Source organism: Eptatretus burgeri, chromosome 10, assembly GCF_056783735.1.
Source record: "Eptatretus burgeri isolate ZD-2024b chromosome 10, Ebu_testis_v1, whole genome shotgun sequence".
Classification (NCBI taxonomy): Eukaryota; Metazoa; Chordata; class Myxini; order Myxiniformes; family Myxinidae; genus Eptatretus; species Eptatretus burgeri.
The window spans coordinates 98,386,352-98,411,868 of NC_140970.1; the positions used below are offsets into that span (position 1 = coordinate 98,386,352).

Sequence of the window (25,517 nt, forward strand, 5' to 3'; positions counted from 1 at the left end):
GAACAGTCAGCTCCTCCACTGCCAAATGCCTAATCAGTCAGCCTCCATCAGCTTTAGAAACCTAGGATGTCAGCCTTCATAGTCTTTCAACTCGGTAATTCACAAGATCTCCAGTGGATAGTTGTCCATCACATAGAGAAGATACTATGACACACTTGACAACACTTTTGGAGAGTCTAGGCTTTCTTCCTTGGATGCTTATATGTTGGCAACAGTATGTACCAGTTTCACATATCTGTAATGTGGGTAATTTGGGAAATGGTACTGTCTATGTCATTTGACAAGTGTGTTTGTTTGTGATTAAACATTTGTTTCATCAAGATGAAAGAGATAAGGAAATCAAATAAGGTAACCGAGAAGAAAAAGACATAAAATGTCGAAGCACCCCGTGGTTCTATTATTTTGTTGTACTGAGTTAAAGGGTTAGCCCATTTTATATGTATGTATACAAGATTTATATGTATGCACAACGGACTTGAGAGGTCATGTGACATGGAAGATTGCATACGATTGGGTTACTGGGTCATGCATATTAATTTATGATGTGGGTCACAAAATTATAGTGTGTAAGATAGTTGGTCATGTGACATGTATGATGTTTTTGATTGGGAATACAAATTTCACACAGAAGGGATTCAATGTTCATATATTTTGGGGGAGACATACTGAATTACACAAACAGTAAAACATTTAATAATATTTATTTATGTATAAAATAAATTTGATAACCATACAAAATAGAAATTATCGCTCAGTTGAAAATGCTGTCTGATCAGTTTTTTGTAAACTGTACTTAGAGGTGGTTGGGTGAAATTGAAAAGGGTAATCAGAATTTTTCTTTTAATTTTCATGAATGATGCTTCATGGTTATAGGTATGAAGAAAAAAACAACATAGAACAAGTCGGTAAATGAATGTCCGAGAAATTACAACTAAAATGGCTGCCAGGCTCCCAGTCGGCCATCTTTGATCAGATTGCAAAATAAAGTGAGGGCCATCATGCACTGTGCTTGTGCCAAGTTTGAGCAAAATCAGACCACGCATGTCCGAGAAATGGTTGGCGACACATTCAAGTAACAAAATGGCCGGCAGTCGGCCATCTTGCACCTGATCTCGAAAAAAAAAACATGGCATGCATATGTAAGCTATCAATAATTATCTGTGTGCCAAGTGTGAGCAAGATCGGTAAATGCATGTCCAAGAAATGGTTGAGAACATGTTCAACATCGTGTTTGTACAACAAAAATGGACACCAGTCAGACAACTTTGATCAAATCGTCTAACAAAATGATGTGCTTATGTATCCCGTCCTGTATTGTCTTTGTGCCAAGTTTGAACAAAATCAGTCCGTACATTTCCGAGATATGGCTGCGGACGGACGCATTGACGGATAAGACTCAATCCATAAGCCCCCGTTTTTGGACTAAGTCCAACAAGGGCTAATAAGGCAGAAGAACAAGGAAGGATTTTTGATAGTACTGCAATGTAAAATCAATGCTTCTCCATGGATATGAGTTCTGGAGAGTCACCAAAGGGATCACTCAGAAAGTGAAGTCCTTCATCTACAGCTGGCACAAAATTATCCTCCAAATCTTCTGGCCAGACCATGCTAGAAAGAAAGAGGTAGAGAGAATAACAGGAAGGAGAAATATAATGGAGGAAATCAAAGTAAGAAGATGGAAATGGATAGGTCACATATTACGCATGGAGAATGACGTACAGCGTAGTAAAAAAAAAAACAAAAAACCGCACTACCATAGTCACCCCCAGGGAAAACGGTGGGCGAGTAAGCTCAGGGAGACCTGGTGACGAACTGTAAAAAAAGAAATTAGACACGCAAGAGTCACATGGATGCAACTCAACCACATGGCACAAGACCGACAGAACAGCATGATTTCCTGAGGAGCTCCATTTGTCATTTGACATGAACGGATCAAAAGAAGACGACATTGAGGGGAAAATGATAGTTCTGGTCTTGCTCCCTTTTCTGAATAAGGTCTTACCAGGGTTTTATACAGTGGTACAAACATACAGAAGATTTTTCCAAAGATGTGAAAGTCCTTTTAATTTTTTCTCAACAATCCTCTTGAAGAAGTTCTTTTCATTCAAGCTTCTGGGTCTCACCATCTGCCGTGACTTTTCCTGGGAAAGCCACAATTCCAAGCTGGCCTCCAAAGCCAGTCACCAACTGGACATCCTCCATCATGCAAAGTCCTTCCTGGCCACATCTGAGCTACTGACCACATACAAAGATTTTGTCCACAGCCTGATGGAGTACTGCTCTCCCCTGGGCTGGTGCTCATGCCTCTCACCTAGCTCGGCTTCATGATGTGGAACCCGTGGTAGGTAGGATCATTGGAATCTCCCACGGTGAGGCCGAGTCTTTGGGTCTCTAACTCTTTCACTGCAGACAGGTCGGTGGTCTTTCTGTCTTCTACCGTCTCCTCTCCGGCCTCGCACACCCCCCCCACCCACCTGCTCTGACTGCGCTATGTCTCCCCTATATTTCCGCAGGGTGCTCAACGTCCACCCCCTTCTGGTAAAACTACCAAAATCAAGAATCACTGATCACCTTCAATGTTTCATTCCTCTTTTTCCCCACCTTTGGAACAAACTCCCACATGCTCTTCAATCCCACCCTTCCCTCCAGGTCTTCAAAACACCTGTTCACCACCATCTCTTATCTTCTCCCATCCAAATCCACGATCTTTTCTACCCCCGTTAATCCACACCAAAACCCACCTCCTTCAAATTCCGTTTTCCTTCCTGAAAGTCCCTGAAGTACCATCTTATCTACCCCCTGTTCCCCGCCCCATCCCTCTCCCTTCCCCAGATCCCCTAATGTCTCTGTTCCCCACTGTTTTGTGCTTCCCTCTCCCATCCCTCTTGTCTCCTGCTTCCGTTGTTATACATTCCGTGTGTTAGCTCTTATACGAGCCTCGACAATGTATACAAATAACACCGAGTTGGTGTTTGGTCTTGTTTCCATAAGCTGCTGCACGAAGCGAGAGCTTCAGTTTATTGTCAAAAGCAACACCAAAGTCATTCTCTTCAGAAACCTCCTGAATATCTGTGGTCCTTGTACCATTAGTCATTTTATATACATATTTTAGATTTGATTGACAAAGATCCATACATTTTATCTCCTTTGGCATAAAACCAACATGCCATTTGGCAGACCATTCACGACAATAATTTATCAATGTCTCTCTGAAATTATATGCAGTCATGAAAATCATTCAACACTCGATACACCTTTGTATCATCCGCAAAACGTTTCACGTGGCTCTCAAGTGCCTCAGGGAGCTCGTTTATATGAAAAACATAATCAACTAGAACGAGCACTCAGTAGAGCGCATACCTCCGCCAATGCTACATTTTGCCCCCCCCCACAGAAACCGTTGATTGTGAGGGTATTTAATCCCATACCACATCTGCCATCTCATATGTGTTATGATGGCTTGACCGGATAAGAACTCTGATAAGAATTGACCGTGTTATGACTAAAACCGCACATTTTGCAATGTCGTGACCCCTCCTGACCTTTGACTCCCAACCGCTAATAAGAGTTATTACGTCATTGTGTCATGTCACATATCACAAGATGGGGCATTGAATTCTGAACATTTTGGCATTAGTTGCATGCAAATTGGATACAAATTGACCGCGCTATGGTAAAAAGACGATTTTGACCTTTAAATGACCTTGACCTTTAACCCGATCGCTCCCAAAATCTAATCAAATGGTCCTCGGATAATAACCAATCATCCCACCAAATTTGCTGCGATTCAGTTCAATACTTTTGGAGTTATGCGAATAACAAACAAACACACATATTCACAAATCAATAAATACACAGCGATCAAAACATAACCTTCGCAACAAAGTTTGCGAAGGTAACTAGAAGGGCACTCGGTAGAGCGCATACCTCCGCCACATAATGCCAGATCCACGAGAACATATCGGGCCCAATATGGGACATACCTTGCCTGAAAAAATCGGAAATCTCCGGTTCTGGGTTTGGAGTGTTGGCAGGTCTCCTTCAGGGCTCTCTGCTGTCGATCTCAAAGTTAACTTTCCGGTCGTTATCTGTCCCGTTTTAACTGTTTATTTTCTTACCTGCATGTTACTGTGTGTTCCTAGTTTGGTTTTATTTCAAAAATCGTGCTATTTTGTGAGTTTTCGTCGACCTTGTCTTACCGAGTGCTTGAGGCCTACCCATCCGTCCCCCTCGGTGTACGATCATGTTGATTTGTATTTTCTCCCCATTACCTTCAATTTCTATCTTCCCCACTTTCCCAAAGTCCCCCAACCCTCCTAACGAAACACTCTGTTTCTTGTCTTTCAAATCAAAAAAAATAACGACCTTTCTCCTTGCACACTCACCAGTCTCGATTCTTCTTCTTTCTCTTCTTATCCTCCTCTTCTTCTTCCTCCTGAAGGCACACCATCTTTATTCAACTGAGCTGACCCTCTCTCGACATTACCTTCACGATTTCTTGCAATCTACAACCTTCCATTCCCGAATCTTACCTGTTCTTCAAAAATACATCAAAAAATAATAATCTTCCTTGTGTCCTTTCGATCTCTTCACATCCTGTAATATATATATATATATATATATATATATATATATATATATATATATATATATATATATATATATATATATATCTCTCTCTTCCTCTCTCTCTCTCTCTCTCTATCTCTATCTCTATCTCTATCTCTATCTCTATCTCTATCTCTCTCTCTCTCTCTCTCTCTCTCTCTCTCTCTCTCTCTCTCTCTCTCTCGAACTTTTCATTGACCCAGCAGCTTCACACTGCGTTTACCGCCCAAATTCACCACACACTTCCACAATTTTACTTCAACCTTCCCTTTTCCAAATGTTACGCAATCCTTATTTAAAATAAATAATTTCACTTTTGACGATAGACCTCCCATAACCACGTGATCTGTTTCCACCCCTGCGTTTACCGATCAAAATTCACCATTCACTTCACGATTTTTTCAACAACACTTCCATGACCTAATCTGATGAACTCTCTCAAACAATAATAATAATAATAACGATCTCGTATAATGCTTCATCTTCCTTTAACACATGTGGTACTCCTCACTGTATTAGAATGCACTACTCTTCTGCTATTTAAATAGACTGCTCTCAATTCGACCTCTCCTTCATTCCTTGCCTAAAAAATCCAACTATTACAGCGTTTCTTCTCTCCATTCTCTCAATTCGCCTTTATTGCATCCATCAAGAAATGTGTTAAATCGCATAACTGACCTAAAACTTTAAAAAAACCCCAGTTTGCCATGAATGTTCCCGATCCATCAACCATTCTTGTTTTCCAATTTCAGTGCCAACTCACCCCTCACGCTCAAAGCAACCATCACACTCTTCTCCCTCCAAGCTTCCCACTTACCTCTCTCAAAAACTGCCCCCTCACCTTTATTCCACTATTCACCCCCCCTCTCATCCACAAAGCTGCCTCCTTCCATTGCCCTATCAACTCCATCTCTTCACTCCCCCTCCTCAAATCCTCAACTGCCCTCTTCCCACTCTCTTGTCCCCCTCTCCCCCAGCACCACAGAGCCTTTTCGCCTCCTCATCCGGCTCCCTCCCCCAGCTATTCTGCAATCCCCCACACTCTTTCAACAACCCTCCCTACCTCCCCCCTCTTCCCTTGTGCTACCCTCCCCCTCCCCCTCCCCTCCCACCCCCTGCACCCAAAGCCTCCTCCCCTCCCTCTTCATTAACAGTGTGGACCTCAAATATCCGGGGCCTTCGCTCAACCTGACAGATCTTTCCATCGAGTTTGCCACTGACAAACCAGACATAATCTGCCGAACAGAAACTTTCCTCCCTCAAGATGTCTCTGACTCCCAAGTATCTCTCCCCGGTTACTCCCTCCTCTGGTATGACAGACCTGAGACTGGTCCTGGTGGAGGAGTGGCTCTCTTCATCAAATACTGTATTCTTCACTCTCCATGCACTGCCCTCACTCCCCCAGGAACACCTCTGGCTACGGCTTCCCCTCCACTCCCACCTCATGTTTATATGTGTACTGTACCGTCCACCGAACAGTGATGACTCCATTTACACCTCACTATCCGAAAACATGGACCATCTTCTATCTTCTCATCCAAACTCTCTCTTCCTCTTAGGTGGTGACTTCAATTATCATCATGCCAGTTGGCTAGGTGTGGGTACCTCTCTCACCTGTCATGGCACCTCAGCAAAAGCTTTCTGCGACTTATTGGGACTGACTCAATCGGTCAACTTTCCTACCTGGATCTCAACCAATGGTACTCCATCTCTTCTGGATCTGATTTTGACAAATTTCCCTGACAATATCTGCTGCTCTTCCTCCACTCCAATCGGTTCTTCTGACCACGTCCTTGTTAAAGTGGACATCTCTCTGGCTGTTATCAGAGAACCACCTCACCGCCGTCGAGTCTGGCATTTCACTCAAGCTGACTGGCAGGGTCTCCGAGCAGCCATCAAACTTAGACTGGTCTCCTATCGCTACTTTCTCCAACATCAACTCATCCTGGGAATTATTTCAAAGAAACTTGCTCTCCCTCATGCACAGATTTATCCCCTCTCGTGTTCAGTTGTCTTACCCTTCCTCCCGCCCTTGGTTCACTGAAGCTTGTGGTGAGGCAGTTGTCCTGAAACAACTTGCCTTTGCCTCATGGAAAGCAAACCCAACTGAGGGCAATCTCAGTTCCTTCCAAAAAGCTCGGAACAAGTGTGTTTCTACGCTCAGGAGAGCCAGAAAACAACATCTTTTTAAGCTCAAGTCCGAACTCTCAAACCTCTCTCCCTCCTCAAAATCCTGGTGGCATTTAATCAAATCTGTTTCTGGTGTATGTTCCCCCTCCATCCCCTCCCTTACTTCAAATGGCTACACATGAAAAGGCTAAATGCCTAAACTCGGTGTTTGCAGCTAAATCCTGTGTCCAAAACCCATCACTTTCTCTACGCACCTTACCCAGTCGCACCCAACTGTCCCTGGACACTGTATCCTTTTCTCCTGACAAGGTGGAGAGCTTGCTGTCAAACCTCGACTCAGATTCTGCAACCAGTCCAGACGGCATCAGCCCACGTGTCCTCAAAGCCTGCTCTTCTGCTCTTGCTCACCCTCTCTCTGTTCTATTCACCCTCTCATTTGCTCAAGGTCATCTGCCATCTGCTTGGAAATCTGCTAACATCACTGCCCTGCATAAAAAAGTGCAAAAACAGATCCCTGCAACTACAGACCAATAAGCCTTCTCCCAATCATCGGCAACGTTATGGAATCCATCATCGCTTCAGACATTAAATCCTTCCTCTTCTCCAATGGCTTGAATTCCGATCATCAATTTGTTTTCAGACCAGATCACTCTACCCTGAATATGCTGCTTCTGCTCTCCCAACAATGGATGGAGGTCCTCAATGCCAGACAGGAAATCCGGGTCGTATCCCTGGACAAATCACGTGCTTTTAACATGGCCTGGCACCCTGCACTACTCACCAAACTCTTCCTATGGTATCCAAGGCCAACTCCACTCATGGCTCACAGACTTCCTCTCCTGTCGCAGTCACCATGTGGCCCAAAATGGAGTTCTTTCATCCCCTCTTCCTGTCCAGGCTGGAGTTCCTCAAGGTAGCGTTCTGGGCCCTGTTCTTTTTCTGGTTTTCATCAATGATCTCTCCGACTCTCTGGAAAATCCTCTATATCTCTTTGCTGATGACTCCACCCTCTGTCGTACCATCTCTCATCCCTCAGACTGGCAAGCAGCAGCTTCTTCGCTCACTGCAGATCTGGATAAAATCACAACCTGGTCCAACACATGGAACATGTCTTTCAAGCCGGACAAATCTCACATTCTCACTATGTCTCTTCGAAAGGACCGTTTAGAAAACCCCCCCCCCCATCCACTTTCTCAACAATCCTCTGGAAGAAGTCCTTTCTTTCAAGCTTCTGGGTCTCACTGTCTGCCATTATCTTTCCTGGGAAAGCCACATTTCAAACCTCGCCTCCAAAGCCAGTCGCCGACTGGGAATCCTCCATTGTGCAAAGTCCCTCCTCAGCCCACCTTAGCTCCTGACCACTTATAAAGCTTTCGTCCGCAGCCTGATGAAGTACTGCTCTCCCCTCTGTGCTGGTGTTCCTGCCACCCACCTTTCTCGGCTTCACGCTGTAGAAACCAAGACATTTCAGATCATTGGCATCTCCCGCAATGAGGCTGAGTCTTTGGGCCTCTCACTCAATCACCGCAGGTTGGTCAGTGGTCTTTCTGTCTTCTACCGTCTCCTCTCCGTTCTCGCCCCCCCTGCTCTCTCTGCAATTTGTCCCCACCACATTTCCGCAGGGCGTTCAAGGTGCGCCAACAACCCTCGCAACCTTGCAGTCGCACGTTTACTTCTTGAATCCAACTTTTATGTTTTGTATCTCACATTTGATGATTTGTCAATTTCCCAAGGTTATGCAGTTGCATTCTCCTGCACATTGTCGACACTCCTGCACCGTGTTCTGCACATGTTTCTGCTGAAGCAGTATCTGGCTGGGGTTACAATCCTGGAAGAGTCGTCACTCTGACACAGGAAGTCAGGGCAGAAATTTGTAATTTGTTCATGGTGCCAGCAGTAACCCACCTACTCATCGCGAATGGCACCTTGAGATCTGTAATGTCCACCAACTAATGCTGGCAAACAGGACACCCGGTTTAACGTCCGACCGATGGGACGGTGCACAGACTGATATCTCGGCTTACATGCGAAACACCAGGATGACAGTTTCTGCTGCGTTGATATTCAATCCCAGACTCGACAGCTCAGAGGTGACTGTTGACAGCTTATGCAAAAGTCAATAATGAATCACAAGGGGCACCTTAAGTTATACGATGAGACATAGAAAACTTGTCAAGGGCAGTCAATCATAAATTATATAACGGCTTGCATAAGAAGAGTTGGAATGCAACACAAAATTGAAGGCTTGATGGTGGTAACTGCAGGGGACTGCAGGAAAGCACCTGATGATTAGACTAGGGTCGAATCCCGATCCAGCTCGAAACTGTCATCCCGGTGTTTCACAGGTAGGGTGATTCATCAATGTGAGTGTCGTTCCTCCGATGGACATTAAACGAGGATCTTGTCTGCTGGCATGAGTTAGTGGATGTTAAGGATCCCACGGTGTCGTTTGGCAAAGAGTCGGCGAGCTATCATCAGCACCATGGCCAAAAAAATTCCACAATTCCTGCTCCAACCTTGCGTACCCTCTGTCCCAAGGGAACGAAGTGCCAAAGGATCAACTCGCATTAAGGGTCGCTACGCCCCTCAGCTGAGTATGCCGATTAGTAGTAGTCGTGGTGGTGGGGGTGGTGGTGTGGAGCAGGTTCCAAAGCCAAAACAGAATATGAATGAATGAAAGAATATTGCAGGTGGATCGGCACTGTCACTCGAATCAGACGAGGTTATCACAGCCGCGGATCTTGAAAAATGCAAGTCGTAATATCTCGTTGAGAAGGGAAATGAGGGAGAAAGAGAATAAATAAATAAAAAAATTTCGATTACGTACAGAGTGACTCAAAAGCAACACTGTGTTCTTTGCATTCAAAATAGGCAATATCCAATGTATGCTATACAAGGCGAGTGAATATTTTATTCCCATACAATGGTCGAGGCTCATGGAAGAGTTCAATGATAAAGGGGAACGGGACAGCAGGTTTACAGGTTACCAAAGCATATGGCTGGGATGGCCATACACAAGAAGAAAAGGACGATGAACACAACAATGAGGACCAATGCCTCGAGAAGAACAGAATGGGAAAAGAAGAGATTGTAGATGTGGATGGGTGAGTGTACAAGATAGAAATGGGCAGCACATTTAAAAATACTGAAGTTAGGATGTCAAGGACGAGATAACGGACACAGCGAGACAATTCCTTCATCGGGAGAATAAGGGGTGGGGGGGGGGGGAATGAATACAGGTGGGCAACCAGTCTGGACTTTGGATGGGGAGGGCAGAGGAAAGAGAGGTAGGGGAAGCAAGGCAAGATGGAAACGTTGTAAAATGGAATCAATTTGTACAATTATCAAAAGATATTAAATGAGGAACTTATATATCTGACTATCTCTTTGGAAGCAAATGACGATGACACTCAAAGTTGAGTTCATATTGGGAACCCTTTATAATATGTCGTGCATTAGTATTGGTGGAGAGAATTTCAACAGAAACATAAGGCAACCAGAAAGAGGAATCAGAGATTGCAGACCCTCAACCAGGACTTGTTTTATGTGGTGTTTGTGTCTTGGTGTGTTACGTAATTAATAAGAGACATAATTAGAACTGCCACGTTGTAACTGCTGGCAGTGATGACAGTGTAGGTACCAAGACATCCCGCTTTGATTGGACACCTGACCCTGTCCCGTGACGTTTTTCATTCTTATTCAATTTAGAATGGGATTAAAATATATTAAATTCAAATCAAATGGAAGACCAAATAGGTACAGCCCTGCATTGGAGTCACCAGAAGGAACCTGAACAAGCAAAAAGCAAAGATGAAGTCATCATGGTGGAACCTGGATAGGATTCACATTTCAGCTGCTACTCCTCTACCCTCAAACCCATCCAAGTGAGCCTTTTTTCAAATAAAAACAATTTAAAAAATAAAAAAAGAACCCACATAAAATAAATAATTCTGCTTGCCAGACCATGTGTCCGATCAAGTTGAAATTTAAAACATGCATTCCCCATCACAACTACATCATAATTGTTAAGTGTCATATCGATTGATTAAGTGGTTCCAGAGAAAACATTATTTAATATTCTCTTCAATCCAATATGGCTGCCAAACCGTGTGACCTATCAATTATATTCATGAACAAACTTGTGCACCCAAGGCTTGGGGACCGTTTGTGTGAAGTTACCCCTTGATCTGTCCAGCAATTCTGGAGAAGAAGATTTTTATGGGTTTTCGGGTAAATCCCAAATGGCTGCCAAACCATGTGACCTATGATGTCATGTGTGTGAACCTTTTGTTCCTCATGGATAGTTGGTCACACGTGTAAAGTTTCGCCTCGATCTGTTCAGCCACTTCACAGAAGCAGATTTTTGAAGTTTTTTTTTTTTAAACAATATAGCTGCCGAATCACGTGACCGAAGACGTAATCGATTTTTTTCTTTCTGTTGACCATTTTATCCCAAGATGACCCTCAAAAATTCTCATACTGCTCAGAAGTAGTGTTCTACATATGCAATTATGACGTCACAACGAAGGCACTTATGACATCATAAAAAAAATCACGTTTTCCCCATGGAGGAGTGCTTGCCATGTGTCAAGTTTCAAAATATTTCCTTGGTGCGGTTTCAGAGATACAGAGGTCCAATTGTTTTTTCCCATTTTCCAACACGGCTGCCACACCACGTGACCTATGACGTAATAATTATCATGACAACATTCTACATGAGTAGTCGCACCTATGATGAAAATTTTTTCTCAATCCGGCAAGCAGTTGCGGAGAAAAACATAAAAGTTCTGTGCGGAGAAACAAACAAACAAACAAATGGACGCAAACACAATACCCCTTCCTTCGGCGAGGGCAACCAGAACAGCACTTGGTAGAGAACATACCTCCACCAGGTGAACAGTTTACATTTTGTATCCCACCGATAGGCTGGACCTGGATCTGGACTTTAACGACAATCAAATTGGCTTGTTCTTGTCATCGAACCAATTCATCCACCAAATTTTGTCTGAATCCGTCCACAACTTTTTGAGATCTAATGCTATACATAGTTTTGTCCACAACTTTTTGAGATATTTTGCTATACATTACGTATGTAGTTTTTGGGTCAATTCTTCCATCCACTGGAATCATACTCTGTACAGAGCGTCGGTGCTGCCGAAGCAGTCTCCGGGGCTATTGGGCACAATCCTGGACGGGTCACCACTCCGACACATGATACTCAAACGGCTCAATCATCCCAGCAAGCTGGTACTCATTTTGCCGACCTTGGAAGGATGACAAGCTGAGTCAACCCCACCAGGTATTAATTGAACATTCGAGCGGGATTCGAACTCAGGATCTGATGACAAGCTGAGTCAACCCCACCTGGTATTAATTCAACATTCGAGCGGGAATCAAACTCAGGATCTGAGGATTCCAAGCCCACCACCCTCACCATTAAGCCAACACCAGGCATTTGGCTCAATGGTGAATAATCAATTTTTTAAAATCAAAATTCTCCGATCCGGATCTTTACCAAAATCGAATCAATTTGTCCTCGTCACACACCCAACCTGTCCCCAGAGTTTCGTCCCTAATCCGTCCATAACTTTTTTGAGATATCGTGTCCACAGTCAGACAGGGGTGAAAACACAACCTCCGTCCACTTTCAGTGATGGGTGTAATTAAGCAAATTGGCATTGACAAAATGTTGGTATTTATTTGACGTGTTTGGCCAATTTATTTATTTATTTCCACATGGAGCACAAGATGCAAAACCTTTGTGTTCATGATGAATGGGTAGCAGTTGCAGGCAGGACTTTTGGAACACGTTCCCATTCCATGAAGCATGTATACAAGGAAACTTTTGGCCAGAAAGCCATTTGGACAATCACGCATTGTTGCCACTGCCATGTACTCCATTAATTAACAATATTGATCTCTGTACGAAGCCCATTGTCCGACATGATTGTGCAGAGTGTAGAGCTCTTACTTTGGAGCCGTCTAGTGTGGGTTTTATTCTCGACCAGACTATAAACTGTCAAATATGGCAGTTAAGCACAAAATGTGTCGTCCATCGGATGGACGTTAATCTGGCTGTCCTGCCTGCTTCCATGAGTTGTGTGTATTGCAAAGAACAAGAGAGTTCTCACTAGCACCCGAAAACGAATTACAAATTTCAGCTTTAACCAGTTCCCGCTTAAACTCAGACCTGGCCAGCTGGTTTGTGAAACACTTTAGCCAAAATATTTCCCGGGCTAAACTCTACATGAGTGAGTCAGCCAGATCATAAATAAAAAGATGTGATGACATTTCTTATTTAAAAAACAAACAGTCACCCATGGTAAATCAATTTTAGAGGAGGATAAGGCAGAAGAGGGAAGTGGATCAATTCTCACTTTCAAGGTAATTTGAAATTGATCAATCTGAGCGAGTCATTCCGTCATTGAACCCAGGCTGTTTGAACATGTTTGAATGTGCTGTTTGAACATACCCCATTTCGTTCAATCCTGTACTAATGCCGGCAGATAGGACATCTAGTTTTACATCCATCCGAGGGATGGCAACACATTGATGAATCAGCCTGCCGATGAAAAAGTTGAAGGTTAACCCTCCCACCCCCCTCTATACCTCCATGAGGTGTAAGTGGGTAAAGCAAGATGATAGCTAAACTTAAAGTCTAGGTGACCCGAGTCGCCGAGCCCCCCCCTCCCCAACTTCCCTTCAAGTCTCCTTTCCAAATGCAAGTCAAACCCACCCCCTTCCCCTCAACTCTCACAACCAAACACAGTGGAGAACCCCTCCCCCCACCCCTTCCACTCAAGTTCCCCAACCAAATGCAAATTGAGAACCCCCTGCCACACTCCCAAGTCACCATTGCAAGCTCAAGTTGAGAATACCCCTCCTTTTCCTGCTCAAGTCCGCTACCAAATGCAAGTTGCGTACACCCCAATTCCTCTCCCCACTTCCCCCTCGCTCCCCACCTCTCCTCGCTCCCCCTCTCTTGTTCTTCCTGTCAGCGAAGCGATGGGTGGTATTTTTGGAGAGACCTGCGGTGCGGCCACACGGAGTTCACACACGTCTTTTTACGATGCGGCAGCGCCGAGTGAGTGACGTGGTAAGGTGATGTGAACGACAAGGTATTATGTACGCAGTTCAGTCACCTGCACTACCCCACGCTATGTGCAGTGTTAATTCACGGGAAAAAGTATCTGTTGGTGGCACGCTCTCGCTCTCTCTGAGACAACCAAAAATACAGTAATAACTGGTCAATGGACCAAAGTACAAAGTTCAGGCTCCACACACCTGCGGTGCGGCCCCGCGGCGTCATGCAGTGTGGCCCAGCAACGTCACGCAGTGCCTCGGTGTCATCCGGTTCACTTGCTGTAAATGTTGCGTTTTTATTATTTGAAGTTTTTTGACACGAGATTGCATTGTTTCACCTTTTTATGCGATCTGCTTTCATTATATGCTGATCTGCTCTGATGTGATGTGCTCCCCCCCCCTTTCCTCCATCTCCTACCCCTTCTCAACTCTCACTCCTCCTCCCTCTCTCCCCCTACCCCTCTCCCTTCTCCCACCTCTTCTCTCCCCCTACTTGTCTTCGTATTCCCATCAGTGAAGCGACGGGTGGTATTTGCCAGTTGGAACTAAGAAGAGAAAATGTGTTTTTCTCAAAATCACATTCCTGACATTTTGTGTGTACCCAATCTTTGCCATAGATTTACTCATGTATATAGTTTGACCTCCAGGCACAAATGCTGAAAAATAATGGCTCAGATCAATGTCCTGCAAAGATGAATTAGTGATCACCGAGCTTCCTTCTCTGTGCTCAAACAATCGGAGCCCTATTTCATCCCACCCCCCCCCACCACCCCTTTATCGATTCTGATCGCTAGATGTTGCTTCATCTTGTTGGCAGAAGAAACAAAGTGTATAACCAGGTTGTCTCCAGCGACCTTTATGCTTGATGGTGGCTTTTGGATCCATGATCATGCACTTTTCCTTCGCTCCACTCGAGCCTGGATATGAAATGAAATGAAAAAAAAAGGTCTTACGGAAAAAAAACCATCATTCGGGACCCAAACTTGAATGAAATTAGTTTTTACACAGATGTATGAAAAATAAAATATCCCATGTCTTCAAAAAAACAACAAAAAACAGAAATCATGCTTATTTAACTCTCATCTATATCTAGTTCATCTGGTTCATTCAAGTCATGTCTGACTTCTGGTGACATTCATGATCAGATTTCTCCAAACATCCTTGTCCTGAAGTGCTTGCTGAAGCTCCTCTGAAGCTTTGCACGCAAACGGTGAGACAAGACCCGTGTGGCATGAAAATGGTCATCTCAATCTTCAGTGCTGTCAAAACCATTTACATGTATATTCTATGATAACATTATGTATTATTATTATGAAATCATATTATTTATTTATTTATGAAAATATTTCATACTTAAAAATGAATTTCAAACTGATTGAAAATTTTTTATTTTTTTAATATTTTTTTTTGTCATTCTCATTGATTCTTTCACCCTTCCTGGAATTTCTCACCTCGTTTCTTTGCAGCACCCCACGTTCCATGCAGTTTAATTTCCAAAAGCTTTGCACTCGTCAGGCGTTTATTTCTGTTTGGGTCCCAAGACGTGTCTGGCTCAGACAAGCGCGAGCCACTTGCACCGATTGTGTTTCACTGACAGTGAATATCAAGTGTGCCTGAGGATAACTTAATAATATATAAACATAACTTCATACTTCGGTAATCATCGCTCCCAACGCACCCAAATAATCGTGTGTTTGAGACATGGGGTCCAAGAAGGGCGACAACACCCACTGCCTGCCAAACAACCTCCATCTCCATCTCCCAGGTGTGATCCCAAAAGGTGACATTATTTGTAACTTCCGAAGTGTTCTTATCCCGATGCACCATTTTCGGGTACTGAGCGTCGGTGCTGCCCAAGCAGTTTCTTGGCAAGGGGGAAAACTGGGTGGTTTGCCATTGCCTTTGCAGCAGTAGTTGGGGGACGGGACGCCCCCAACTACTGCTAATACCAGCAGATGGGACGCCAAGTTTAACGTCCATCCGATGGATGGCACACACTTTCCTGAATCACCTTGCCTGTGATACAGCGGCATGACACATCATATACCTGGGCCGAGATTCAATCCCAGGTGAGAGACTTTAGAGGTGAGTCCTTTCTCCACACCCTTCCTTCAAGCCTGACATATCTTGTTATACAGCTCGATCCAATATGGCCGAGAAGTGTTCAATGGGATTCATGTCAGGAGACTGACTTGGCCATGCAAGTTGCTTGATCCCATTTCTGTCCTGTCATTCTTTGGTCTTTTTTGCAGTGTGGCATGGAGCTCCATCTTCCATGAAGAGAGTGTTGTTTTTGTTTACCATCTGACCAGTGGAGAAGATAGGGAGAAGTCCATGCTCAAGGATAGAAACGTATATCGTTGTGTTGATGTTGTCAACACACTCCAAAAGCTTTGACCGACCAGCGCGCCAGATTTCTCCCCACACCATCACTGAAAAACCACCGTGTTTGACAGTTGGCTGCAATTGGTTCAAATAAAACTCTTGACTGCGAAGTCTCCAGACCCATACGTGTCCACTGTCAGAAAATTGAGCAAATTGGGACTCTGAAAAAAATATTTTGCCAAAACTCCAAGGGTCTGGTGGGCATCTCATCAGCTCACCTCTTTCTCCTTTGAATGTTGGCTGGTTGAAGAAGAAGTTTTCTCTGATCTGCTCTAGTAGCCCCGTTGATGAAGGTACCGCACAGCAGTTCTTGAGCTAACCTGGACCTCCCCTGCAACCTCTGCTGCCTTGCAACACAGAGTTTTCTCAATGAACTGATTCACAGCTCGAAGACACCTTTCTGAGGGTCAAGATCGACCGGAACAGGAAGCTGTGGATTCCTTGCTTTCGCTGGTGAATTGCACAATCACCCGATTTACCGTAGTAAGCGGAATGCCCAACGTTCTGAGTGATCTGACGCTGGCTGACTCCACCTTCCGAATGGCCAACAATTCGTCCTCTTTGAAAATCGGAAAGTTTGTGTGCTCCCTGGGTTTGAGGAATAGTTAATTATCATATAAGACCCAGGAACTCGTTTCTGCAAAGAAATAGTCGAATATTAGTACAAATCACTGAGTAAAACTGTGTTGCACAGATGAAATGAATAAATTTAAGCTGTCTATTTACTTCTGTCATGTCTCTGTACATACATATATACATACTACACATACATCCACCAATTCTATGTATTTATGTATGTATGTTGTTCATCTTTCGGCTGCTCCCGTTAGGGGTCGCCACAGCGGATCATCCGTTATGATCCGCATACTGATTTGGCACAGGTTTTACGCCGGATGCCCTTCCTGACGCAACCCTGGTCGCCTCTTACGACACAGGGATCAGGATTTGGGTTTCGCCATGATTCCGGGCTGCTCTACACCCTGCCCAGTGCAGAGCCCCCGTCCTCAAGCGATCCTCCAACCCAAGCCTCCGAGTAGCCGGATTACAGGCGCACGCCACTACGCCCGGATATGTATTTATGTATGTATATATATATATATATATATATATATATATATATATATATATATATATATATATATATGTATGTATATACAATACATATACATATATATATATATGTATATATATATATATATATATATATATATATATATATATATGTATGTATATACAATACATATACATATATATATATATATATATATATATATATATATATATATATACAATGTACATATACATATACATATACATATATATATATATATATATATATATATATATATATATATATACATAGTATGTATGTATGTATGTATGTATGTGAGTATGACAACTGAGGTAGTACTACTCTGCCTTTGGGTTGTTACAAGCAGCTGCTGGAAGTGTAGGACTATATATATTTACAAGAGAGGGCCGAGAGGCTACACATTTGAAGTATATTTGATCCATTTTAATACATACACTAGTATTTGGTAGATTTGCCATTTGCAGATTTCAACGCTTTTACTCTATCAGGCAAAGAACTAACGAGTTCTGAAATTTTCCAAAACACATCCCTCCATCACACCAAAACACTACACAACAACCATCCATTCCACAACTTCCTATTCACTTCGAAGGATGTTTATTACCTCCCCACCTAAGGTGGGCAGAGGTTATGTTTTCACCCCTGTCTGTCTGTTTGTTGGGTCGCCGTAATAGGTGACCCTTATTGTCAGTAATTCTGTCTGTTTGTTCGGATGTTTGTTCGTTTGTCATCAGCATAATTGGTAATAAACGTGGGCGGATTTTGACCAAACTCGGGTGGTAGGTACATCTTATGACCTCGTGCTTTGGAAATTGTGATGGTTGCTAGGGACGCTTTGGTACCCTAGCAACAACCGAAAAACTTTCAAAATCGGTACCGTTCACGCGAAATCAATTCCGAAAGCCATTATCCCACGTAGGGTTATGAAATTTGGCACGAATGATCCACAGGTGATGCTCTATCAAATAGATTCCGGTTTTTGTGATATATTGAATTCTTTACCCGTAGCGCCCCCTACAATTAGGGTATGCGTGAAAATTGGCGAAAATTGAAGGCCCCCTAGCGAACAGATGAATGCATCGATACAAATGAAACTTTGCAGGTTCATGATACTCAATGAGTACTACAACTTTGCCTCAGGACGTATTGACCGATTTCACTTAGGTCAGGGGTCAAAGGTCAATTAGTGCAAAAATCGATAATATGCTAGAGCTGGAGGTGCCTTCGCGCCAAATGCTACTCCTCCTAGGGTTATGGTCGGATGGTCATGAAAATTCACACTAATCGTCTGGAATACAATGTGCACAAACAATCGAGCCGGATTTTCGATTTAGATCTTTGTTCACCCACAGCACCCCCTCGAACTTTGGGGATTTCCAATTTCAAACCGCATTTTCGGTACTTTTTATTCAAATAGATACCGAGTAGTTATCAGGAGATGGAACTGGATGAGATTTGATATGCATAATCTTAAGGTGATTCCCTATCCGCTATATGACATCCATTTTGCTCTATATCTTATAGTTTCCATACTCGGCGACCCATCACCGCCTTCCGGCTTGTTTGTTAGTTTGTCTATGAACAGGATATCTCAAAAAGTTATGGACGGATTCGGACGACATTTGGAAGAGACAGAGGTCAGACAAGGATGAAATGATTCGATTTTGGTGAAGATCTGAATCCAGATCCAGACGGGAGAATTATTTAATGAAGCGGAGGGCCAAGAAGAACCTGAAGAAACAAAGAGCAAAGATGGAATCATCAGGAGGAACCTGGATCGGATTCGGGTTTCAGCCACAACTCCACAATGCTCAAGCCCATCCAGGCACAGCCAAGTGAGCCTTACAGAAAAAAATTCTGCAAGAATTCACTTCTCCTGAGAGAGACAGATAACGAAAGGGAGCTATAGAGAGTGAAAGAGATGAAAGAGATGAAAAAGCAAGAATTAGAATGAATAGCGAGAATATATAACATCATTACTGAAAAAGTTGCGGACGAGTTATGACAAAACTTGGAAGATAAGTTAGTTAGGCGACGACAACAACAAGCCGATTCCATTTTGCTTCATGTCCAGATCTGGTTCCAGCCTATCAATGGGATACAAAGCTTCAACGGTTCAGCCTGGCAGATGACGTATGTGCTCTACCAAGTGCCTTTGTAGTTGTGGTTGAGTTTATTTCCTTCGTATATGAATTGAATTAACCTCAAAAATGGAAAAAAATGGAACCCCAAAAATTATTGAGTCATGAGGAATTTTTACCAATCGCTTCGCTGACGGATTCAATCAAAAGACGACATGTTGTGCTTCACAAACATTCTGCTCGATTCACCTTATCATTTGCCCGAGTTCATCTTCCATCTGCTTGAAAGTCAGCTAACATCACCTTCGTCAACCATCCTGTCTGCTGGTATATGGCGTGAGGCACGAGCAAAATCACTTCTGCTTCACTGTGAAGCTCCGTGTGAGATTCTTTGGTTTGAACCTTCGCTTAAAATGAGTGAAATGAAACATTTTGAAAATTTCAAATTAGTCTCACTCACATGTCAAACATTTAGAGATAATTGGGGTCTTCCCCCCCCCACCTCCCCCACCTTGAACTCCCTCCCCCAGATATGCTACACAGATAGAAGCTATACTTGGGGTACCCTGAGGCAAGATGTAAATATTTGGTTGGATTTGGTTCAGTAGTTTTTTTTAGTTTTTGAAACATATATAAACAAACAAATAAATAAATATACAAATTCATTTTGAGGTATAGACGAGCAAAGGTACCCCACATTGCCGGATCCCTCCTCCCACCCACTCGACTCCCACCCCACTCCCCCCTTCTGGGGTCTGGAGGGGGGTGGGGAAAGGGGTGGGTTGGGGGTCCAGGAATGAAGAAGAATTCAAGTGGAAAATTTGCGAAATTCAATTCAAATACGATTCAAAGATTATGTTGTGAAATATTTTCTGGGTGCTTAACATAAATTATTTAATTCTCTGTTCAAATCATTTACCTGAGGCTCCATATTTATGATGATTTATGCAAATTATTCATTTCTCAGACAAAAATGCCAATGTACTTGTCATACTTTAAAAATATGCCTTGGAGAATGGTTCAACCACTTGCTTGGTTCACACTGTTGACACTGATGGCATTATATTTCTCATCGAAGAATTCCATCATCTACTCTCCAGTTGACCAGCTGCAAATGTCTGGGTGGCTTTTGGCACAGGAATGAACTTCACTCATGACCACATGAATGCCATCGTCCATGCTCTAGGCAGAGACAAATCCGTGGCCTTGCCCCTTTTTCACAGCTTCACTGGATGTGACACTGTGTCGGCTTTCTTTGGCAAAGGAAAGCGACTTGTAGGGCAGGCATGGAAGTGTTTTGTGGAGGTAACGGAGGGACTCACTTTAACAGCACTGCATCCTTACCCTGCAGTGGACTTTGAGAACAGTCATTTCAAACTAATGGAGCATTTCACTGTCGTTCTTTGACAAGACCAGCCAGTTGTGAGCTCTGTAAATGATGCCCGCAAGGAGATGTTCTGCCAAAAATCCAAAGCAATGGGAAACATCCCACTGATTCAGGATTCCTTCCTGCAGCACTTGAAGCGTGCTGTGTAGAAGGCTGGGATCTGGAGCACCAGTCATCCGAGTCAGCAACAGTCGCCAACCCCAGAGTCATTTGGGGCTGGACATTGGACAAAGACAGCCACTCTTGCCTTCCAGTTTGGACCACCCTACTCATTGCCTCCAAAGCCTGCAATGAACTGGTCAAGTGTGGCTGCAAGAGCACGTGAGGCTGCATTCACAGGTGTGCTTGTATAAGAAGGCTGGATGGAGGTGTAAATACCTTTGTAGCTGTAAATGTGAAAAGTAGATTTGCAGAGGGCATGTCAATTTGATTTTCAGTTACACTTTACCCCTTTGAGTTTGATAGTACTTGAATATGCTTTCCATAATGTATTAAATTTGCAAATCCTGCAAATGCTTGTTTTATTTTTTTAATCGATATTTATATCATTGAAAAGTCGATGTGAATTAATTTGCATATTTTATCAGGTATCAATGTCAATTATACACATGATGAAAGAAGCAGCTCACATCAATATGAGAGGGAGATTATACTGCGTGTAAAGGTTTAAGCTGCCAATCTTAGCTCTACGATTGTCAGGAATGCATGTATCGTATTATCACTTGATATTTGAAACATCATAAAAATACAATATACAGTATATTTACGTTAAATTTGCATAAATTTACATTAAAAAACTACACTTGAAATTAACTCGTCTTGCAATACGAAAAAAATACAACAAACATATCCAGTCCAAAAAAAGAAAAGCTGCCAATTAAATCATTGGAAATACACTGAATATGCAATTAAATGTATAAATTTGCATAAATTTGCATAAATCTCAAAGAAGACATTCATCATTAAATAGTTGACATTGAAATATTATTTATCTGGACCAACTATGTACAGGATATACAGACAAAACACATTGCTGTTGAAATACCCGAGAATATGCTTAAAATGCATATCATTTGCATAAATTATCATTTTAATCATCGTAGCCAATTACAGATTTTGTGGCACCTCTGATAAAAAAAATTAATGCTGTTGACATTGTTGTGGTGATGGAAAAGACCCCCAAATGCATTCATACACGTAAAATTCTCCGCAGACAGGTACTTATTACCTTCGCTGAAGGAGAGGGCATTGCATTTGGGTCTGTTTGTTTGTTTGTTTCTTTGGCCGCACAAAACTTTCATGTTTTTCTCTGCAACCGCTTGTCAGATTGAGAGAAAATTTTCACCATTGGTGCAACTACTCATGCAGAATGTATACTATGATAATTATGACGTCGCAGGTCACGTGGTGTGGCAGCCATGTTGAAAACACGGGAAATCCAAACAAAACTGTTTCGTGTCTTAAATCCAAACAAAATACAAACAAAACAAAAAAACCTACCTTTCTCCTTGCATACCCACGAGTCCCGATCCTTCTTCTTCCTCTTGTTCTTCTTCTTCCTCCTTTTGCCAGCACACCAACTTTACTCTACTTGAGCTGATCCACTCTCGACATTACCTTCACGATTTCTTCCTACAACCCACCAATCCCGAATCTTACCGAGCTTCAAAAATACATCAAAATTTAAGAATTTTCCTGGATCCTTTTGATCGACACAACTCCTGGAACCACGTGTCTCTCTCCACCCTCTTCCTGATATTTTTCATCGAAGCAGCAGCTTCACACTGCGTTTACCGTTCCAAATTCACCACACACCTCCACAATTTTACTTCAACCTTCCCTTTCTCCGAATGTAACGCAATCCTGATTTAAAATAAATAATTTCACTTTTGCCTTTCCACCTCCAAGAACCACGTGATCTGTTTACACCCCCCTGCGTTTACCGATCCTATTTCACCATTCACCTCACGATTTTTTTCCACAAAATATCCATTACCTAATCTGATGAGAACTCTTCCTCTTCTTCTTTCGGCTGCTCCCGTTAGAGGTCGCCACAGCGGATCATCCATCATGATCCGCATAATGATTTGGCACATGTTTTACACCGGATGCCCTTCCTGATGCAACCCTGGTCACCTCTTACGACACAGGGATATGGTACACCTATTGTAACCAGGGTATACACCGGCCCAGTACACTGATACTCACTTCGCCGACCTCGGAAGGTCAGATGACAGGCTGAGTCAACCCCCTGGTGTATTAATTCAGTGGCCCAACGGGGCTTGAACTCAGGACCTTTTGGATCCCAAGCTGCTGCCCAAACCATTGCACCAACACCAGGCTTATATCTGATGAAAACTCTCAAATAATAATAATAATAACGATCTCTTATAATGCTAAATCTTCATCTTTCAGACATGTGGTTCTCTTTACTGTATCATAATGCATGACTCTTCCACTATATAAAACAGACTGCTCTCAATTCGACCTTTCCTTCATACCTTGCCTAAAAAATCAAACTGTTACAGCGTTTCTTCTCCCCATTCTCTGAATTCGCTTTTATTGCATCCCTCAAGAAATGTATTTAATCGCATTTCTGACCCAGAAATTAAAAAAACCCCAGTTTGCTATGAATGTTCGCTTTCTATCAAGCATTCTGTTTTTTCCAACTTCAATACCAACTCAGCGCTCTCAACCCTCCATCTCAAAGCAACCATCCCACTCTTCTCCCTCCAAGCCTCCCCACTCACTCACCCTTCTCGAAGTCCCCCCCCCCTCTCATCCACAAAGCTGCCTCCTTCCACTGCCCTCTCACCTCCATCTCATCACTCCACCTCCTCAAATCCTTAACTGCCTTCTGCTCCCTCTCTTGCCCCCCCCTACCCCAGCACCACAAAGCCATTTTTTCTCCTCATCCGGCCCGCTCCCCAAGCTATTCTGCAATTACCCACACTCTTTCAACAACTCTCCTTATCTCCCCCCTCCTCCCTTGTCCTACCCTCCCCTCCCCTCCCATCCCCTGCAGCCAAAGCCCCTCGCCTTCCTCTTCATTAATAGTGTGGGCCTCAAATATCCGGGGCCTTCGCTCCAACCTTTCAGATCTTTCCATACAGGTTGCCACTGAGAAACCAGACCTAATCTGCCCAACAGAAACTTTCCTCCCTCAAGATGTCTCCGATTCCCAAGTATCTCTCCATGGTTACTCCCTCCTCCGGTATGACAGACCTGAGCCTCATCCTGGTGGAGGAGTGGCTCTCTTCATCAAAGACTCTATTCCTCACTCTCCATGCACCGCTCTCACTCCCCCACACCCCCAGGAATACCTCTGGCTTCAGCTTCCCCTCCACTCCCACCTCATGTGTATATGTGTACTGTACCGTCCACCTAAAAGTGATGACTCCATGTACACCTCACTATCCGAAAACATGAACCAACTTCTATCTTCTCATCCAAACTCTCTCTTCCTCATATGTGGTGACTTAAATTGCCATCATGCCAGTTGGCTCGGTGTGGGTCCCTCTCTCACCTGTCATGGCACTTCAGCAAAAGCTTTCTGCGACTCATTGGGACTGACTCAATCGGTCAACTTCCTGACCTGGATCTCAACCAATGGTACTCCATCTCTTCTGAATCTGATTTTGATAAATTTTTCTGAAAATATCTGCTGCTTTTCCTCCACGCCAATCAGTTCTTCTGACCACGTGCTCGTCAAAATGGACATCTCTCTGGCTATTATCAGAGAACCACCTCACCGCCGTCGAGTCTGGCATTTCACTCAAGCCGACTGGCAGGGTCTCCAAGCAGCCCTTAAACTTATAGACTGGTCTCCTATCACTACTTTCTCAAACATCAACTCATCCTGGGAATTCTTTCAAAGAAACTTGCTCTCTCTCGTGCACAGATTATCCCCTCTTGTCTTCAGTTGTCCTACCCTTCCTCCCGCCCATGGTTTACTGAAGCTTGTGGCAAGGCAGTTGTCCTGAAACAACTTGCCTTTGCCTCGTGGAAAGCAAATCCAACTGAGGGTAATCTCAGTTCCTTCCACAAAGCTCGGAACAAGTGTGTAGCTACCCTCAAGAGAGTCAGAAAACAACATCTTTCTCATCTCAAGTCTGAACTCTCAAACCTTTCTCCCTCCTCAAAATCCTGGTGGTGTCTGATCAAATATGTTTCTGGTGTATGTTCCCCCTCCATCCCCTCCCTTACCTCAAATGGCCGCACTGCTGATACCACACGTGTAAAGGCTGAATGCCTAAACTCGGTGTTTGCAGCTAAATCTTATGTCCAAAACCCATCACTTTCTGCACTCACCTTACCCAGTCACACCCAACTGTCCCTGGACTCTGTGTCCTTTCCTCCTGACAAAGTGGAGAGCTTGTTGTCAAACCTCGACTCAGATTCTGTAACCAGTCCAGATGGCATCAGCCCACATGTCCTAAAAACCTGCTCTGCTGCTCTCTCTGTTCTATTCACCCTCTCATTTGCTCAAGGTCATCTGCCATCTGCTTGGAAATCAACAAACATTACTGCCCTGAATAAAAAAGGTGCAAAGACAAATCCCTGCAACTGCAGACCAATCAGCCTTCTCCCAATCATCAGCAAGGTTATGGAATCCATCATCGCTTCAGACATTAAATCCTTTCTTTTCTCCAATGGCCTGATTTCCGATCATCAATTTGATTTCAGACCAGGTCACTCTACTCTGGATTGTTGCTTCTGCTGTCCCAAAAATGGATGGAGGTCCTCAATG

General features: G+C 43.5%; 1 protein-coding gene and 1 long non-coding RNA gene across 2 annotated transcripts in view; both read right to left on the reverse strand.

The window, feature by feature from the left end:
• The window catches only part of LOC147019242 (substance-P receptor-like), a 71,980-nt gene extending 67,384 nt beyond the window's left edge, over positions 1-4,596 (reverse strand). Inside the window, exon 1 of the mRNA XM_085899575.1 lies at positions 4,386-4,596. Coding sequence (XP_085755701.1) covers positions 4,386-4,450 — 65 coding nt within the window. The 5' untranslated portion in view covers positions 4,451-4,596. The remainder of the gene's footprint in view (positions 1-4,385) is intronic.
• Positions 4,597-14,293: 9,697 nt separating this feature from the next.
• LOC147019243 (uncharacterized) overlaps positions 14,294-25,517 on the reverse strand; it is a 56,147-nt gene continuing 44,923 nt past the window's right edge. Inside the window, exon 4 of the long non-coding RNA XR_015062699.1 lies at positions 14,294-14,738. This is a non-coding gene — a long non-coding RNA (uncharacterized LOC147019243). The remainder of the gene's footprint in view (positions 14,739-25,517) is intronic.